Genomic DNA, 18,662 nt, shown 5'->3' with positions numbered 1-18,662 from the left:
ATGATTGAAAGTGACTAGCATATGTACATATAGATATGGTTAAAGTGACTATGCATGATTGAAAGGTAGTATGTTCATATAGATATGGTTAAAGTGACTATGCATGATTGAGGTAGTATGTTCATATAGATATGGTTAAAGTGACTATGCATGATTGAGGTAGTATGTTCATATAGATATGGTTAAAGTGACTATGCATGATTTTGAGGTAGTATGTTCATATAGATATGGTTAAAGTGACTATGCATGATTGAGGTAGCATGTACATATAGATATGGTTAAAGTGACTATGCATGATTGAGGTAGCATGTACATATAGATATGGTTAAAGTGACTATGCATGCCCAGCCGCACCAGTTTGTGTCAAGAACAGCAACGCTGCTGGGTTTTTCACACTCAAATCAAATGTATTTATATAGCCCTTCGTACATCAGCTGATATCTCAAAGTGCTATACAGAAACCCAGCCTAAAACCCCAAACAGCAAGCAATGCAGGTGTAGAAGCACGGTGGCTAGGAAAACTCCCTAGAAAGGCCAAAACCTAGGAAGAAACCTAGAGAGGAACCAGGCTATGTGGGGTGGCCAGTCCTCTTCTGGCTGTGACAGGTGGAGATTATAACAGAACATGGCCAAGACGTTCAAATGTTCATAAATGACCAGCATGGTCAAATAATAATAATCACAGGCAGAACAATTGAAACTGGAGCAGCAGCACGGCCAGGTGGACTGGGGACAGCAAGGAGTCATCATGCCAGGTAGTCCTGAGGCATGGTCCTAGGGCTCAGGTCCTCCGAAAGAGAGGATTAGAGAGAGCATACTTAAATTCACACAGGACACCGGATAGGACAGGAGAAGTACTCCAGATATGACAAACTGACCCTAGCCCCCCGACACAAAACTACTGCAGCATAAATACTGGAGGCTGAGGCAGGAGGGGTCAGGAGACACTGTGGCCCCATCCGATGATACCCCCGGACAGTGCCAAACAGGAAGGATATAACCCCACCCACTCAACCATTTGAGTGTATATCAAGAATGGTCCACCACCAAAAGGACATCCAGCCAACTTGACACAACTGTGGGAAGCATTGGGGTAAACATGGGCCAGCATCCCTGTGGAACACTTTTGACACCTTATCAAATCAAATGTTATTGGTGACATACACATGGTTAGCAGATGTTATTGTGAGTATAGCGAAATGCTTGTGCTTCTAGTTCCAACAGTGCAGCGATATCTTACAAGTAATCTAACAATTCCACAATGACCTAATACACACAAGTCTAAGTAAAGGAATGGAATAAGAATGTATAAATATCTGGAAGAGCAATGACCGAGCGGCAAAGGCAAGATGCAATAGATGGTATAAAATACAATATATACATATAAGATGAGTAATGCAAGATATATAGACATTATTAAAGTGGCCAAGAATTTCATGTATGTATGTAGGCAGCAGCCTCTCTGTGTTAGTGATGGCTGTTAAACAGTCTGATGGCCTTGAGATGGAAGCTGTCTCTCTGTCGCAGATTTGATGCCCCTGTACTGACTTCGCCTTCTGGATGATAGTGGGGTGAACAGGCAGTGGCTCTGGTGGTTGTTGTCCTTGATTGTCTTTTTGGCCTTCCTGTGACATTGGGTGCTGTAGGTGTCCATCACCGGGGGCAGGTAGTTTGCCCCCGGTGATGCGTTGTGTAGACCGCACTACTCTCTGGAGAGCCCTGCGGTTGTGGGCGGTGCAGTTGCCCACTTTCCATCTTTTCCACTACTGTCCCGTAGATGTGCATTGGGGGGTGCACCCTTTGCTGTTTCCTGAAGTCCACGATCGTCTCCTTTGTTTTGTTGACCTTGAGTGAGAGGTTGTTTTCCTGACGCCACACTCCGAGTGCCCTCAACTCCTCCCTATAGGCTGTCTCGTCGTTGTTGGTAATCAAGCCTGCTATTGTTGTGTTTTCTACCAACTTGATGATTGAGTTGGAGGCGTGCATGGCCACGCAGTCATGGGTGAACAGGGAGTACAGGAGGGGGCTGAGCACGCACCGTTGTGGGGCCCCAGTGTTGAGAATCAGCTAAGTGGAATGTTGTTTCCTACCCTCACCACCTGCGGGCGGCCAGTCAGGAAGTCCAGGACCCAATTGCACAGGGCGGGGTTGAGACCCAGTGCCTCAAGCTTCATGATGAGTTTGGAGGGTACTATGGTATTGAATGCTGAGCTGTAGTCAATGAACAGCATTCTTACATAGGTATTCCTCTTGTCCAGATGGGATAGGGCAGTGTGAGGGCGATTGCATCGTCTGTGGACCTATTGGGGCGGTACGCAAATTGAAGTGGGTCTAGGGTGACAGGTAAAGTGGAGGTGATATGATTCTTGACTAGTCTCCCAAAGCACTTCATGATGACAGAAGTGAGTGCTACGGGGCGGTAGTGATTTAGTTCAGTTACCTTTGCCTTCTTGGGTACAGGAACAATGGTGGCCATCTTGAAGCATGTGGGAACAGCAGACTGGGATAGGGAGAGATTGAATACGGCCGTAAACGCACCAGCCAGCTGGTCTGCGCATGCTCTGAGGACACGGCAAGGGATGTCTTGCGAGGGTTAACACATTTAAATGTCTTTTAGAGTCCATGCCCTGTTCTGAGGGCAAAAGGGGGTGCAACTCAATATTAGGAAAGTGTTCCTAATGTTTTGTACACTCTGTGTATTTGGGTGATTGTGTGCGTTAGAGAGACCATAGAGAACAAAACCATCTTAGACGTTTCCACTTAATAACAGCACTTGCAATTGACCAGGGCAGGAATTTAATGAACTGACTAGTTGGAAAGGTGGCCACGTAACCGGTGTGGCTGAATTTCAAAGTATGCAGTGTCCATATATCGCAACAGAGCTTTCAACCGCAAGGTGGCCTTGCGTTTTCACTGCGTAACATCCGGCGCAACATAACGGATTGCTTATGGGTAATGTGAACAAGGACATCACCAGTGTCATTAACAATGAAAGTCAATAACACTCGTCTCTTCACATCTCCTTATCAGTCTACAACCCAAAACATTAATAATGCAAAACATCCACTGTTGTTCATACAAAGGCATTTGAAACATGATATTCACATCGCTACCATCCACTGCCCTCTAGTTAACATGCAGAGCAGACCTAGAGAAGAGCCAGAGCCTGTGGTGCCATTTAGAATACATTTTGGGGATTTTATTAAAGATATCACTATTTTCTCTCCTCCCTCTCCTTTCCTATCCTCCCTCTGTTTATCTTCTCTACTGCTATCAGCTTTGGGCTGAATGAATGAACTTGTTTCTCTAATGAGCTATGATGGAGGGGATGGCTGCCATCTTGTCGGCTCCTAACCAACAATGGCTATTTTTGTTTTTTCGCATTGTTCATAACTTGTTTTGTGCATAATGTTGCTGCTACCGTCTCTTATGACCGAAAAGAGCTTCTGGACATCAGAACTGTGATTACTCATCTCAGATTAGACAGATTAGCTAACATCAAATCGTTGGAAAATAAATGGGGCGAACTGAAAACACGTATATCCTACCAACGGGACATTAAAAACTGTAATATCTTATGTTTCACCAAGTCGTGGCTGAACGATGACATTAAGAACATACAGCTGGTGGGTTTTACACTCTATCGGCAGGCAGCCTCGGGGCGGGGGCCTATGCATATATGTAAACAGCTTGTGCACAATACCTAAGGAAGTCTCGGTTTTGCTCGCCTGAGGTAGGGTATCTTATGATAAGCTGTAGACCAAACGATCTACCTAGAGTTTTCATCTGTATTTTTCGTAGCTGTTTACATACCAATACAGACCGATGCTGGCACTAAGTCCGCACTCATTGAGCTGTATAAGGCCATAAGCAAACAAGGAAAACACTCATCCAGAGGCAGCGCTCCTAGTGGCCGGGGACTTTAATGCAGGGAAACTTAAATCCGTTTTACCTACTTTCTATCAGCATGTTAAATGTGCAACCAGAGGGAAAGGAACTCTGGACCACCTATACTCCACACACAGAGATGCGTACAAAGCTTGCCCTCACCCTCCATTTGGCAAATCTAACCGTAATTATATCCTCCTGATAACTGCTTACAAGCAAAAAGTTAAGCAGGAAGCACCAGTGACTCAGTCTATTAAACAAGTGTCAGATAAAGCAGATGCTAAACTACAGGACTGTTTTGCTAGCACAGACTGGAATATGTTTCCAGGATTCTTCCGATGGCATTGAGGAGTACCCCACATCAGTCACTGGTTTAATCAAAAAGTGCATCGAGGACGTCATCCCCACAGTGACTGTACGTACATACCCCAACCAGAAACCATCGATTACAAGTCACATTCGCGCTGAGCTAAAGGTTTGAGCTGCCGCTTTCAAGGAGTGGGAATTTAACCCGGAAGCTTATAAGAAATCCCGCTATGCCCTCCGATGAACCATCAAACAGGCAAAGCCTCAATACAGGAATAAGATCGAATCATAGTCCACCGGCTCCGATGCTCGTCGGATGTGGCAGAGCTTGAAAATATTACAGACTACAAAGGGAAGCACAGCCCGAGAACTGCCCATTGACACGAGCCTACCAGACGAGCTAAATAACTTCTATGCTTGCTTCGAGGCAAGTAACACTGAAACATGCATGTGAGCATCAGTTGTTCCAGATGACTGTGATCACGCTCTCCACAGCCGATGTAAGACCTTTAAACTGGTCAACATTCACAAGGCCGCAGGGCCAGACGGATTATGTGTACTCCGGACGTGTACTCCAAGCATCCGCTGACATACTGGCAAGTGTCTGACATTTTCAACCTCTCCCGGTCTGAGTCTGTAATACCAACATGTTTCAAGCAGACCACCGTAGTCCCTATGTCCAAGAACACTAAGGTAACCTACCTAAATGACTACCGACCCGTAGCACTCACGTCTGTACCCATGTAATGCTTTGAAAAGCTGGTCATGGCTTACATTAACACTATTATCCCAGAAACCCTACACCCACTCCAATTAGCATACCGCACCAACATATCCACAGATTATGCAATCTCTATTGCACTCGACACTTTCACACCTGAACAAAAGGAACACCTATGTGAGAATGCTATTCATTGACTTCAGCTCAGGGTTCAACACCATTGTGTCCTCAGCTCATCACTAAGCAAAGGGTAGGTAACAAGACATCCACCACGCTGATCCTCAACACAGGGGCCCCTCGGGTGTGTGCTCAGTCCCCTCCTGTACTCCCTGTTTACTCATAACTGCACAGCTAGGCACGACTCCAACACCATCAATAAGTTTGCTGATGACACAACAGTGGTATGCCTGATCACCGACAATGATGAGACAGCCTATAGGGAGGAGGTCAGAGACATGACCGTGTGGTGCAAGGACAACAACCTCTCCCTCAGCGTGATCAAGACAGAGGAAATGATTGTGGACTGCAGGAAAACGAGGACAGAGCACGCCCCCATTCTCATCAACGGGGCTGTAATGGAGCAGGTTGAGAGTTTCAAGTTCCTTGGCGTCCACATTACCAACAAGCTAACAAGGTCCAAGACAGTCGTGAAGCGGGCACGACAAAACCTATTCCCCCTCAGGAGACTGAAAAGATTTGGCATGCGTCCTCAAAAGGTTAACAAGACATTTGTGAAGTGGTTGAAAAATGAGTTTTAATGATTCCAACATAAGTGTATGTAAACTTCAGACTTCAACTGTATTTACCAGGCGTTGTCATAGGAAGACCATAAAACTTGTCCAAGACTCCTGCTACCGCACGGCAAGCGGCCCCGGAGCTCCAAGTGTAGGTCCAAGTGGCTTCTACAGCTTCTACCCCCAAGACATAAGACTAAAGACTATTTGTGTCGCCTCTCCTCTGTGCTGCTGCTACTCCATTATCTATGCATAGTCACTTTATTAATTCTACCTACATGTACATATTACCTCAATTACCTTGACACCTGTGCCCCCGGCACATTGACTCTGTACCGGTACCCCCTTTATGTAGCCCCGCTATTGTTATTTACTGCTGCTCTTTCTTATCTCTTTCCTTTTTGGGGGGGTAATTTATTAAAACTGCGTTGTCAGTTAATGTCTACTAAGTAAGCATTTTACTGTTGTGTTCGGCGCATGTGACAAATACAATTTGATTTTAAATGAGTTGTTCGCCAAAATCGGTGACTTTCTGCTTCTGCCAGTTATGTATCGCCTTTCCTCTCAGTTCTCTATCAGGCCATGATAAATAGGACAGAAGAACTTTCATACCATAGAGATCCTATTGAATTAATTGTTATTTAATTCATAAATGTATGTTCTAATTCCTACCTATGTTTCAAACCATAAATGCATTTATTTTCGCCGCTAGTTGTAACCTTACCCCAAACAAACCACTGACCTTAACCTTAAGTCTTACCTTAACCCTCTCCTCAGATGAGGCAGCGTTTGGGGCGGCGGTGCACGTGCTGCTGACCTGGGTTGAACGCGGTGAGGTGAACCGTCGTAACGCCAACAACTTCTACTCAATGATCCAGTCGTCCAACAGCCACATCCGCCAGCTGATGAGTCAGAAGGCCGCCCACGAGAAGGAGTTGGAGGTGGCCAAGGACAAGTTCAAGACCGCCCTGTCTGGCATCCTGGCACAATGTGAGTACACACCAGGCTGACACACACACAGGACCCACAACAGGGTAAAGGTCAACATAAAACCACTTGTGGCATTCCCTTTGAAGCAACGTCACATTGTCCCTCTAAACGTTCTCAACCTTCAAGTGATTTTCATGTCACAAGTTCACAAGTTCCAGGTCAGTGCTCCATACATGATGGATCAAATACCCAGTGACATGGAACAGAGATGGTCTTTTCTGCAAACACACTCACACACATGCATGGCTGCACACAAACAGAGGATAGCACTTCTGAAGACCCACTCTATGGGATGACTCTTTGTAGGAGTCGATTTGGGGCAGTTTGCCTGGTAAAGGCCAGGGATGGCAGCAATAACATTGAACAGGTTATTTAGGGAGCTGTTAGCTACCTCTCTTAGCCCATCATCATTAGGCCCAGAGTGGCCACTTTTCTCTCTCCATCTCCCATCTTTCTTCTCTTTCTTCCTGTCTCTGTCTCTCATAGTAATTAACACCTGTCTGAGGAGAGCAACTGTCAGCCGATTCACTAATGAGGCTTTTAGGTACTGGTGCTGATCTCACTGTAGACCCCTGTAAAGCTGACCCTGGATCAGTCAGAACTATTAGACTACCTGGGTCAGGTAGAGACATTCCGATAGTACCAGGGTCTGCCAGAGACATTCCGATATTACCAGGGTCTGCCAGAGACATTCCGATATTACCAGGGTCTGCCAGAGACATTCACATAGTACCAGGGTCTGCCAGAGACATTCACATAGTACCAGGGTCTGCCAGAGACATTCCGATAGTACCAGGGTCTGCCAGAGACATTCACATAGTACCAGGGTCTGCCAGAGACATTCACATAGTACCAGGGTCTGCCAGAGACATTCACATAGTACCAGGGTCTGCCAGAGACATTCACATAGTACCAGGGTCTGCCAGAGACATTCACATAGTACCAGGGTCTGCCAGAGACATTCACATAGTACCAGGGTCTGCCAGAGACATTCACATAACATCATCCACAAAGTCCCAGTGCATATCCCATTCCTATTCCCATGTTGAGTTCCAACTAGGGAACTCCTGTGTCATGTTGCCTCTCTGTTTAGCTTGAGGCCGGAAATACCCAGGGGCATGTTGGTAACTCTTGTCTGTCAGCTTTTCAGCTTTACCTCCTGTTCATTTTTCCAAAGGGAAAAAACATAGTTTTATTAACCTGCTTCAACTTGTGCTGTGGCAGCCTCTCTGTATCTCACAGCTGTGAAGTGCCTGACACTAAGAATCAAGATATAACACAGCTGTCATATACTCACATACACCTGTGGGGAATAGAGAGATAAACGTCTGAGTTTGCAGGAAATCTGTGATGGGTGGCGCTACCTTGCAAAAGGACAATTTGAAGTCACTCAAGTGATAATTGAATGGCAATGACCTGTCATTGGGCCTTTGTGAAATATTGATAGCACATACCTTTTATGTACTAAGTACTCTTTCTATTGTAGGATTCATGAAAACTCAGCTTCAATGACACTTGAATATGATTGATGCTAGGGCTGTTGCGGTGACCGTATTATCGCCACACCAGCGGTCACAAGTCGTGAAGGCAGTCAAATGCCCCGTGATTGTTTAGTCACGGTAATTAGGCTTCTCCAAGCTTCTGATGCTGCCGATGGTCCTTAGTAGCCTACTTGCTAACTGCCTGGTACTCAGCACTATATTGTCCCACTAATCACTCTGACATCAATGTAATTGAAAATCTAATCAAACACTTCATGAGAGCCAATGAGCTCATGTTGTGCAACATTTCTATAGGCTATGCAATTGAGTGAGAATACAGAGTGATTGCCTCTTAAAAAGAGGATCCCATCAGCTTTCTATAGGCTAGGCCTACTATATTTCTCAACTTTCCTAATATTAAGCACATTGCTTATCTTTACAACAGGACAGTGGTGGAAAAAGTACCCAATTGTCATACTTCAGGAAAAGTGAAGATAGCTTAACTTCTTGCGTCGAGCCATCCCGGATCCGGGATCGTGACTACAGCCTCAATTCCATTACCATAACGCAACGTTAACTATTCATGAAAATCGCAAATGAAATTAAATCAATATGCTAGCTCTCAAGCTTAGCCTTTTGTTAACAACACTGTCATCTCAGATTTTCAAAATATGCTTCTCAACCTTAGCAAAACAAGCATTTGTGTAACAGTATTGATAGCTAGCGTAGCATTTAGCGTTAGCATTTAGCAGGCAACATTTTCACAAAAACCAGAAAAGCATTCAAATAAAATAATTTACCTTTGAAGAACTTTGGATGTTTTCAATGAGGAGACTCTCAGTTAGATAGCAAATGTTCAGTTTTTCCTGAAAGATTATTTGTTTAGGAGAAATCGCTCCGTTTTGTTCATCGCGTTTAGCTATGAAAAAAACCTGTATCCAGGAGTGTAATTCTATTCGCAAGCTCATTAGCATAACACAACGTTAACTATTCATGAAAATCGCAAATGAAATGAAATCAATATGCTAGCTCTCAAGCTTAGCCTTTTGTTAACAACACTCATCTCAGATTTTCAGAATATGCTTCTCAACCATAGCAAAACAAGCATTTGTGTAACAGTATTGATAGCTAGCGTAGCATTTAGCGTTAGCATTCAGCAGGCAACATTTTCACAAAAACCAGAAAAGCATTCAAATAAAATAATTTACCTTTGAAGAACTTCGGATGTTTTCAATGAGGAGACTCAGTTAGATAGCAAATGTTCAGTTTTTCCTGAAAGATGATTTGTTTAGGAGAAATAGCTCCGTTTTCTGCGTCACGTTTGGCTACCAAAAAAAAACGAAAATTCAGTCATCAAAACGCTGAACTTTTTTCCAAATTAACTCCATAATATCGACTGAAACATGGTAAACGTTGTTTAGAATCAATCCTCAAGGTGTTTTTCACATATCTCTTTGATGATATATCTTCGTGGAAGTCTCCTCTCTCCCCTGAATCACATGGATGAATGCGTGCAGCTTGGAGATTACGCAGCAATTTCGACAAAGGACACCGGGCGGACACCTGGTAAATGTAGTCTCTTATGGCCAATCTTCCAATGATATGCCTACAAATACGTCACAATGCTGCAGACACCTTGGGCAAACGGCAGAACGTGTAGGCTCGTTCAGGGCGCATTCACAGCCATATAAGGAGACAATGGAAAACGGAGCCTCAAATTCTGCTCATTTCCTGTTTGAAGTTTCATCTTGGTTTCGCCTGTAGCATCAGTTCTGTGGCACTCACAGATATCTTTGCAGTTTTGGAAACGTCAGTGTTTTCTTTCCAAAGCTGTCAATTATATGCATAGTCGAGCATCTTTTTGTGACAAAATATTGCGCTTAAAACGGGCACATTTATTTTATCCAATAATGAAATAGCGCCCCCATAGCTTCAACAGGTTAATAGAAAATGAAAAAAGTTTAAGTCACCCAGTAAATTCTACTTGAGTAAAAGTATTTGGTTTAAATTATACTTTATCAAAAGTAAGTGGAATTGTTGAAATATACTTTAGTATCAAAAGTAAAATAGTAAATCATATCATCCTTATATTAAGCAGACCAGACAGCACCATTTTCTTGTTTTTTAAATTTACACATGAACATTTTAAGATAAACACCCAATCACGTGATGGAGAGCCTTGCGAGTACGCAGCACTCGGGTAGAAGGGCACAACGCAGCACTCCCGGCCAAGGGCAGAACAGCCACTGGCCGCAAAAGACATAGATTTTTTTAGGGTGCATTACGGCCACACATAGGGGATGCCGCCGTGAAATTTGATGCATTATTAAGTGCTTGTCAAATTGTGAATGAGAGACTGATGAAGTGTGTACGTCCTGCGCAAAAAAAGAAAGCAGAGCTCATGGCTTTCAAGCGACTCAAATCATCATTAGTCGCATCATGCAGCCTTACAATGTATTAAAAATCTAAACATGTAGCCCAACGTTTGTAGAACTAAAGTTACATTAATAACTCTAAATTAAGCATATAGGAGTACCTATTTATTTAGTTCAACGCTCAACACAGAATAGCAGCATGTTGCGCTCCCTCAAATCATTTGGAGAAAATATCCTTTCTATTATATTCAGCTTTGTTCAATTGTCTTCGTATTATAAAATATAAAATAATGCCACAGAATTCTAAGCAAATCTTGTCTGCTAAATGAACTAGTGTAGCCCACAGCCATTTGGCATAGCCAAATCAGGATCTAACACAAGGACAACTCATGATATTCTATTCTGTTTTTCTGAAATAGACTTATTGTGAAGGTGTAGGCTATATTACATAGATGTATTAGTCTTTTTAAAAGTACATGTTCCAAAGATATGCATTTGTGGCTTGTAGGTTGTGTGGAATCCAGGAGATGCGAAATGTGTTTGTTAATTAACGGCGAATTACTGTGAGACCAACCAGTTATTTGCTTGACAATCACTGGCTGACAATATTTTGTGACACTAATTGACACCAACACAATCGCCAGACAGACGGACACAACAAATGCCACAGATAACACACACAACAAAGAAACACCTATGATTGAACAACTCTTTAACCACTTGATACACTTGCTATTGTATACATCTTGTGTGTTGAACTAGTATTTAGGGTCAATGTTTTTTGATGATACAGAAGGTAAGTTTGTTTTTGGCCCCATAAGAACAGTATATTGGGCTGTATGTAGAAATAGTCCAATGTGATAGGTTCCCCAATGGTTGTGTTACCTGGTTAAAGCACCAGTTAGAGGTTAGCTCCCCACAAACTCCTCTGGTTAACTTTAGCCTGTATTGGTCTGTGGACAGCTCATCTGAAGGAACCCACTCAGCCATAGAATCAAAGTAAGTAACACCTCTCTACATGAAAACAACTGGAACTGAAGGAAGAAATTAATTTAGTCATATTGATGATTGAAAAGCCAAAAGGGGAAATGTAGAGCTGACCTGATTCACAACTGCCAATGCTAAGAGCATGTGTGAGTTCAGATATCTTTGGTGATACACCACTTACAGTCGTGTGCATACTGAGTACTGTGTTAGTATGGATATTGGGATATACCACATAATCAGTTCCTGTTTATACAGTAATACAAATATTGGAAAGAGCAAAGTGGGTCCCCCCCTCTCTATCTCTCTCTCTCTCCCCATCTCTCTCGCTCTGTTTATCGTTGTCTTTTAAAGGCCACCATCCTCCATCACAACAATCCACACAAACACTTAGTTGTATTCATGAGTTTGTCTTTCTCTGCAGTTCCACACATACAAATGTAAACACAGAGGTTGGTGTCCAGGGAGACTGGTTCACACTGTCGTTCTGTCAACAAAAGGTGTCCCGGGAGACAGGTTCACACTGTCGTTCTGTCAACAAAAGGTGTCCCGGGAGACAGGTTCACACTGTCGTTCTGTCAACAAAAGCCACATCCATATTTTCACAGGCTTTTTCACAGCCGCACATTACATTATGAGTTGTTGAATAGTTTTATATCGCTGTGTTATGTGTGAGTACTCTGTCTGGACAATCTGTGATTATGTGATGCTGCATTATATCAACAGGTAGGTAAACGGGTCATTCTGACGCACACACACACACACACACACTAATTATGAAAAGTTAGCAGTCTCACAATCTTTTGTCTATTGAATCCTTTCTCCCTGCTCTGGGTTCACACACACAAGTGTTTTGGTAACTAATCTGGGGGTGGTTAAGACGAAGTCTAGCTGTCAATCGCAGGTGTGGTTAGGATGGAGTGATGAACAGAGGTGTGTTCCAGCAGCTCTCCTCCAACCTTGAGCTCTGAATCATAGTTGCTCACCCTCTCACTCTTTAATAATCTCGCTCTTCTCTTCCTCAGGGATTAGACCACCCACCATCTCTCTCATCCCCAAGACTCTAGATTACCTCTTTCAAATCTGATTAGATTTCAGGGTCTTTATTATTGAGTGGTCGTTCGAGATACCTCCTCTCTAAAGATATACAGTGACATTAAGATCAGCACTCCTATCTAACCCACAGTGAGGAGAGCCAAGTCGGTCCCAAATGGCACCCTGCTCCCTATATAGTGCACTACTGTACTTTAGACCAGAGCCCTATGGGCACTATATAGAGAATAGGATCTAATTTGACACGTAGCCCCACTCTCAGATAGAAACAGGCTTTTCCTTCATTAGGTCTGAACTCTACACTCTTTACACAAAGGCAGCCTTTGATTATGGCATTCAAAGCATCTGAGAGTCGATGAAGGTGAGAAATGTTGTGGTCATTAAAAACAGGAGATGTTTGAAAGGAAAGGAGGGTTTCAGTTAGAGGTAGATACTTTGATCTCTTTATAAGATGGCCTCTCTCTGTCCCTCTCTCTGTCATCACTCTTAGAGAATTCCCTTGTTCTACTGTCAGGCTCTCTTGAGAGTCTATGTCCCTGTGGAGGATAGGAGGAGGTGGTGTGTTTGTGTGTGCCTTCCCATTGTCTGGGGGGGTGAGAGGGGAGCAGGAGCCTGCTGGTTGCGGTCTGGTCCTCCTGTAGCTTTCAGCACCGTCTTGTGTTTTAGGACAGGTGCTCTGTGGTCACCTTGAGATATGGTGGGTTCCTTCTCCACCCCATCCCACCTCCCCCACTCTAGACACTGACCCAGAACAGACTGTACTATAGAGCAGAATAGAACATTGAAAACACAACATTAACATACAGTGAAGTGCCTTCCTACCTGATTCCACTTTCTCACTCCTCTGCTCCTTCCCACCCGCCCCCTCTCTCCCTGCATCCCCCGCCACAGTTGAGCAGATTGTGTCTGTATTCCACGCTGCTTCCAAACAAAAGGCATGGGACCATTTCTCCAAAGCTCAACGCAAGAACCTGGACATGTGGCGCAAGCAAGCAGAGGTTGGTCCTTTACTTTTTCTACAATTATTCACGTCTTCTATTCATTTGGTGAAGTGCAGTATAGTCTACATATTATTGTGTCCTTTATGTGAGCATCCCCATCTCCAGTATTCCGGATTCTAACTACTTTTTGTGGAATTCATGGTGTTGTCTTGGCAGGATGATTTGTGTTAAACAGTGTTAAAGTTAACACCAGCTTTAAAACTACACTCAGCATGTTCCTAAAACTGACCTTAGTATAAATGGGAAAAGGGAGCCTTGTTGTATTCCTCTAGTAGTATCAAGCTACTGAGATGGTAGAACATCAACATTAAGTACTAGCCTAAGAGGTCAAGTAAATGCTATAGCTAGGCTGAATGCTAGGCTACACCCAGGCTCTCTACTTAGTTCAGTCCCAGAGTGGGTGCTCCGGTCAGGTCCAGGTCCCGGCCACTCCAGCCCGGTGAGTGCTCAGTCTCACTGCCAGAAACAGGTAACTCACCCTTTAAGTCAACCACAGTACCCTGGACTGGTCTCTGTGCAGATCACTTCATCATACATGTATACTCTCTATCTGTTATTACTGACTGTGCTTTCTTCCAATAGAGAGCAAATAACCAACTTTCAGTTTTTGTTTGGTGTAAAATCAAGGTCATGCTCCATGTTGAGATACACAGGTATTAGCTAATGAAACCTGGTAAGATTTGTTCTCTATTTTGTTCAGTACTTCCTGTCCAACAACCGCTGCATTAATTACCTCAAACATGTTTTCCTCTTTAATGGAGGGTGCTCAAGTGTGGCGCTGCTGTCATTTTAAGGCCAAACGGGTAAGTTTGATCTGGGTACAAATCTCTGAGGGCGTTAGTGTGTAAAAAAGCAGATTTGGTATGTAATTAACTGCCTAATCTCTGTCTCATAGCAACACTGAAACAGTCACCATGGATCCCAGGCTGGAGATGGTTTATCTTTCCTTTGCAGATCCTAGTGCTGGAGATTACAAACTAGTGGAACACATTCATTATAAACTCTTCATGCAGTTTGCTTGTGAAAGGCATTCTGTAAAGTGAGAAGAATTTGTATTTGTACAGAGTCATATCAATGTGTAACTGATTGTATAAATTGTAATGGGTTGGTAGCTGTGTGCTTGGGTGTGTGTACATCGTGATGGACTCACTCTGAGATATAGCAGGTATGTTTGGTATTTCTTGATCTCAGACTAGGGACTCTTCTCTAAAGGTAGGTGTGAGTTGGTGTGTGTAGACTAGTGACGTCACTCCTCACTAAGCGAAAATTACAACTAAAGCATAATTTATACCTTACGTACATACGCAATTAGCTACTTAAAATGGCGGTCTTACGTCAAGTTTGTTATTGCAGGGTTGCACACGTCTGCAAACAGGGCAGGCCAGCTCATTAGGCAGGATTAGGCGGCAGATTGACGAGCTGCATTTTCTGAGCTAAACTGACCAAGATGCACCAACAAAAACACACAAAACCTTGTAATTCTGCCCCAAAACAATGACAATTTCTCACAACCAGTGGCATATGGGCTTTTTAGGTGAGCACTGATGCTGCCCTGTGATAAGCAGTGGCCACTTTGTCAAAGGCAGGGCAGCGAAATATGTTGTTTGTCCATTTCCAACACTCCTCTCCAGGGTGCTGTTGGAGAGACGTATCGCTGTGGCGCTCTACCAACGTTCTGTCCTAAAAACCTATCTAAAATAAATTGTGTAGCACATATAGCCAGAGTAAAACATGAGCCATTCACAATAATTAAAGCATAATGTCATTACTGCATTTCAGAGCCATGAAAAATTAGGGAATGGACTTAAATGGGTGGTTTAGCCTACGCACAAATGCGTGGACCAAACCGAATGGATGGAAGGATATTCATGAAATCGCCGACACTGTAGACTACACCCCAGTGAGCACAGACCGACGCAGATGTCTTTTTGGCGTCTTGTTTTGGTCCTTTCCGGACCGGCCGTCTTTTTAAGGGTGTTTTGCAAACTGTGGGCGTACCACATGGATGGGTATTTCTAACATTTTATTTCAGGCGACACTGTAGGTTCCACCTCAGTAAGCACGGGCCGATGCCTTTTGGACCGGCCTTGATTTCCACATCCACGGGATGTTGTTTTTTAGTCCTGTCCGGACCAAATCTGAATCAATCATAGACGTCTATGTTTGGTTCAGATTTGATGTGGTTCGGACCGGCCTTGATGTGGTTCGGATATTGATTCTATAAATTACGTCTTTTCAACTTTAATTCAGAACCTAAAATTAACCTGATTTCAACGATCAGAAAATACGTATTTTCTACAGTCAAAAATCATCTCTGTGGTCAGCAGGACCAATCTGACTCTTAGACCTTAAGGAAAATTAGCACACTCTTATTGACAGAAATCCTGGTTATGAAGGTTTCCCGATTTCCTGCTTATTCCATCCTGATTCCAGAAATCTTCCAACTAGGATTTCTTGAAAACCTTGGAATTTTGCAACCCTACAGCAGTATCTTTCTTGACGGGTCTGTTCTGTAGTCATCAGACAGAATGCACAGAACAGCAGGACTGAAAGACTGCAGGGGTTTCACTATCTGTCTGACACATAATCACAACACCCATCTTCTACCAACCATCCTTTCATTTATCCATTTACCTGTTCTAATCCATCAATCCATCCATTTGGCCATCTAGCCATCAACCCTAAGAACACATCCATCTCAGGCTGCATCCCTCTGGTAAAAAGTAGTGCACTATATAGAGAACAGCATGCCATTTGGGTTGCAGTCAGTTTTTCTACGCATTGCACAGACACATTAACTTTTAATAAAATAGATTTCTATTGGTTGCGTACACATTTTGCCGACATTATCGCAGGTGCAGTGAAATGCTTACGGTTCTAGCTCCAACAGTGTTGTAATACCTAACAATACACACAAATCCCAAGAAGAAAATAATTAGGAAATATCAGAACGAGCAAAGCATATAATGGTGAGCATGGACAGTATACAGTATAAATAGAAAAGGTGGGTACCTTCAGCTCCAGTCCACTGTGATTAAGGAAATGGACCTTGATAATAGTCCTGGACTGGCTAGACACCAGGGGGAATAGATGGAATAACCGAGGGCTAACTAGAGAATACAAACTCCATCTCCACTATACAACAGGGGGATGATGGATTGGAAGTAGAACTAAATAATACAACCCCCTATATTTTACAACCCAAGTTAATAATTAGTTAAGTTAATTCCATGAGGGCTTAATTCCTTCAACATCCTGTTATAATCTATTATTCTCTATCAGTTTTACTCCTTTAGGGCATTAGCTGGAGAGAGTAGGGACAACCTGTCATCCGACTGAATCCAGATGCTCTGTCTTTCTCTGTCTCTGTCTGTCTCTGTCTACTCCATTACAGACAAAGGTAAGAACCAGCATACATGCATGAAGGAGTTCAGCTCAATCTTGAACCTTCACCTAGTATCCCCTACCAGTGTAGCTAGACTCTGATGCTACCTTCACTGTTAGTGCTGCTGGCTGGTAGACACACCAAACAGTGAGTCTTGTCAGGTAGCAGTTAGCTGGATAGTCTCGTAGCTGCGACTCACAGAGGCAGGATCAAAGTCTAACAGCTGCCGATTCTTATCTCACTGGGCAGATGGGTGTGCTGGTTTCTGACTACCTGTTTGACATCTTTGATTGGCCAGCAGCTCAACGTGTTATAGACACCAGACAGATGGTTGTTTACTTAAAGCTTTTTGTTTGTTGGTGTGAAATAATGATTCCCTCGCCCAGAGTTGTGAATGCATTTTTTGTGTGTATGTGTGTGTGTTGGCAGAACACAGAGCTGTCTGTCTTTCGAATATACTCGCCTCATTAGCCGAGAACAGCACTGCCGAGCTAGCCGGCCAGACATACTGCTAGCTGACATACACACTACTGTAGCTCCCATCCACACACAGCAGGTCATTTCTCCTACTGAGCTAGAGGCTCCAGGGTGAAGTTTCCCCTAGGTACAGATCTACTCTACATGACCAAAAGTATGTGGACACCCCTTCAAATTAGTGGATTTGTCTATTTCAGCCACACACATTGCCTACAGGTGTATAAAATCGAGCACACAGCCATTCAATCTCCATTGACAAACATTGACAGTAGAATGGCCTTACTGAAGAGCTCAGTGACTTTCAACATGGCACCATCATAGGACAAGTCAGTTCGTAAAACTTCTGCCCTGCTAGAGCTTCCCCGGTCAACTGTAACTGCTGTTATTGTGAAATGGAAGCATCTAGGACCAACAACGGCTCAGCCGTGAAGTGGTAGGCCACACAAGCTCACAAAACGGGACCGCTGAGTGATGACGTGCATAGCCCGTAAATATTGTCTGTCCCTGGTTGCAACACTCACTACAGAGTTCCAAACGGCCTCTGGAAGCAATGTCAGCAGCTATAACTGTTTGTCGGGAGCTTCATGAAATGGGTTTCCATTGCAGCCGCACACAAGCCTTAGATAATAATAATATAATAATAATATATGCCATTTAGCAGACGCTTTTATCCAAAGCAGCCGCACACAAGCCTTAGATCACCATGAGCGAAGGACAATGCAAAAGATCGCTGACATTGGACTCTGGAGCAGTGGAAACAAGTTATCTGGAGTGATGAATCACGCTTTACCATCTGGCAGTGCGATGGACAAATGTGGTTTTGCCAGGAGCACGCTACCTGCCCCAATGCATACTTCCAACTGTAAAGTTTGGTGGATAAGGAATAATGGTCTGGGACTGTTTTTTTGTCATGGTTCGGGCTAATTCTACAGCATACAATGACATTCTAGATGATTCTGTGCTTCAAACTTTGGCAAAATCGGTGGGGAAGAACTTTATTGCCGTGCACAGAGCCCTGACCTCAACCCCATCGAACACCTTTGGGATGAGTTGGAACACCCACTGCGAGCCAGGCCTAATCAACCAACATCAGTGCCTGACCTCACTAATGGAATGGAAGCAAGTCCCCGCAGGAAGGTTCCAACATCATGAAAAGCTTTCCCAGAAGAGTGGAGGCTGTTATAGCAGATCAACTCCTTCGACGAGATGCTCGACGAGCAGGTGTCCACATGATTCTGTCTCATCCGTGTAGAGGCAGACTGCTGCT

At 43.7% G+C, this 18,662-nt stretch overlaps 1 protein-coding gene across 5 annotated transcripts in view; it reads left to right on the top strand.

The window, feature by feature from the left end:
• LOC118384047 (ecto-NOX disulfide-thiol exchanger 2-like) overlaps positions 1-18,662 on the top strand; it is a 317,169-nt gene that overhangs the window by 270,616 nt on the left and 27,891 nt on the right. For all 5 annotated transcript variants that reach the window (XM_052512566.1, XM_052512574.1, XM_052512561.1 and 2 more), the window contains 2 exons: positions 6,427-6,639; positions 13,424-13,530. In XM_052512566.1, the coding sequence (XP_052368526.1) occupies positions 6,427-6,639; positions 13,424-13,530 (320 nt within the window). The remainder of the gene's footprint in view (positions 1-6,426; positions 6,640-13,423; positions 13,531-18,662) is intronic.

The sequence above is a fragment of the Oncorhynchus keta genome, chromosome 4, assembly GCF_023373465.1.
Source record: "Oncorhynchus keta strain PuntledgeMale-10-30-2019 chromosome 4, Oket_V2, whole genome shotgun sequence".
In the NCBI taxonomy this organism is placed as follows: Eukaryota; Metazoa; Chordata; class Actinopteri; order Salmoniformes; family Salmonidae; genus Oncorhynchus; species Oncorhynchus keta.
Note: the sequence above shows the minus strand (reverse complement) of the source record. Positions and strands in the feature narration are given on the sequence as shown.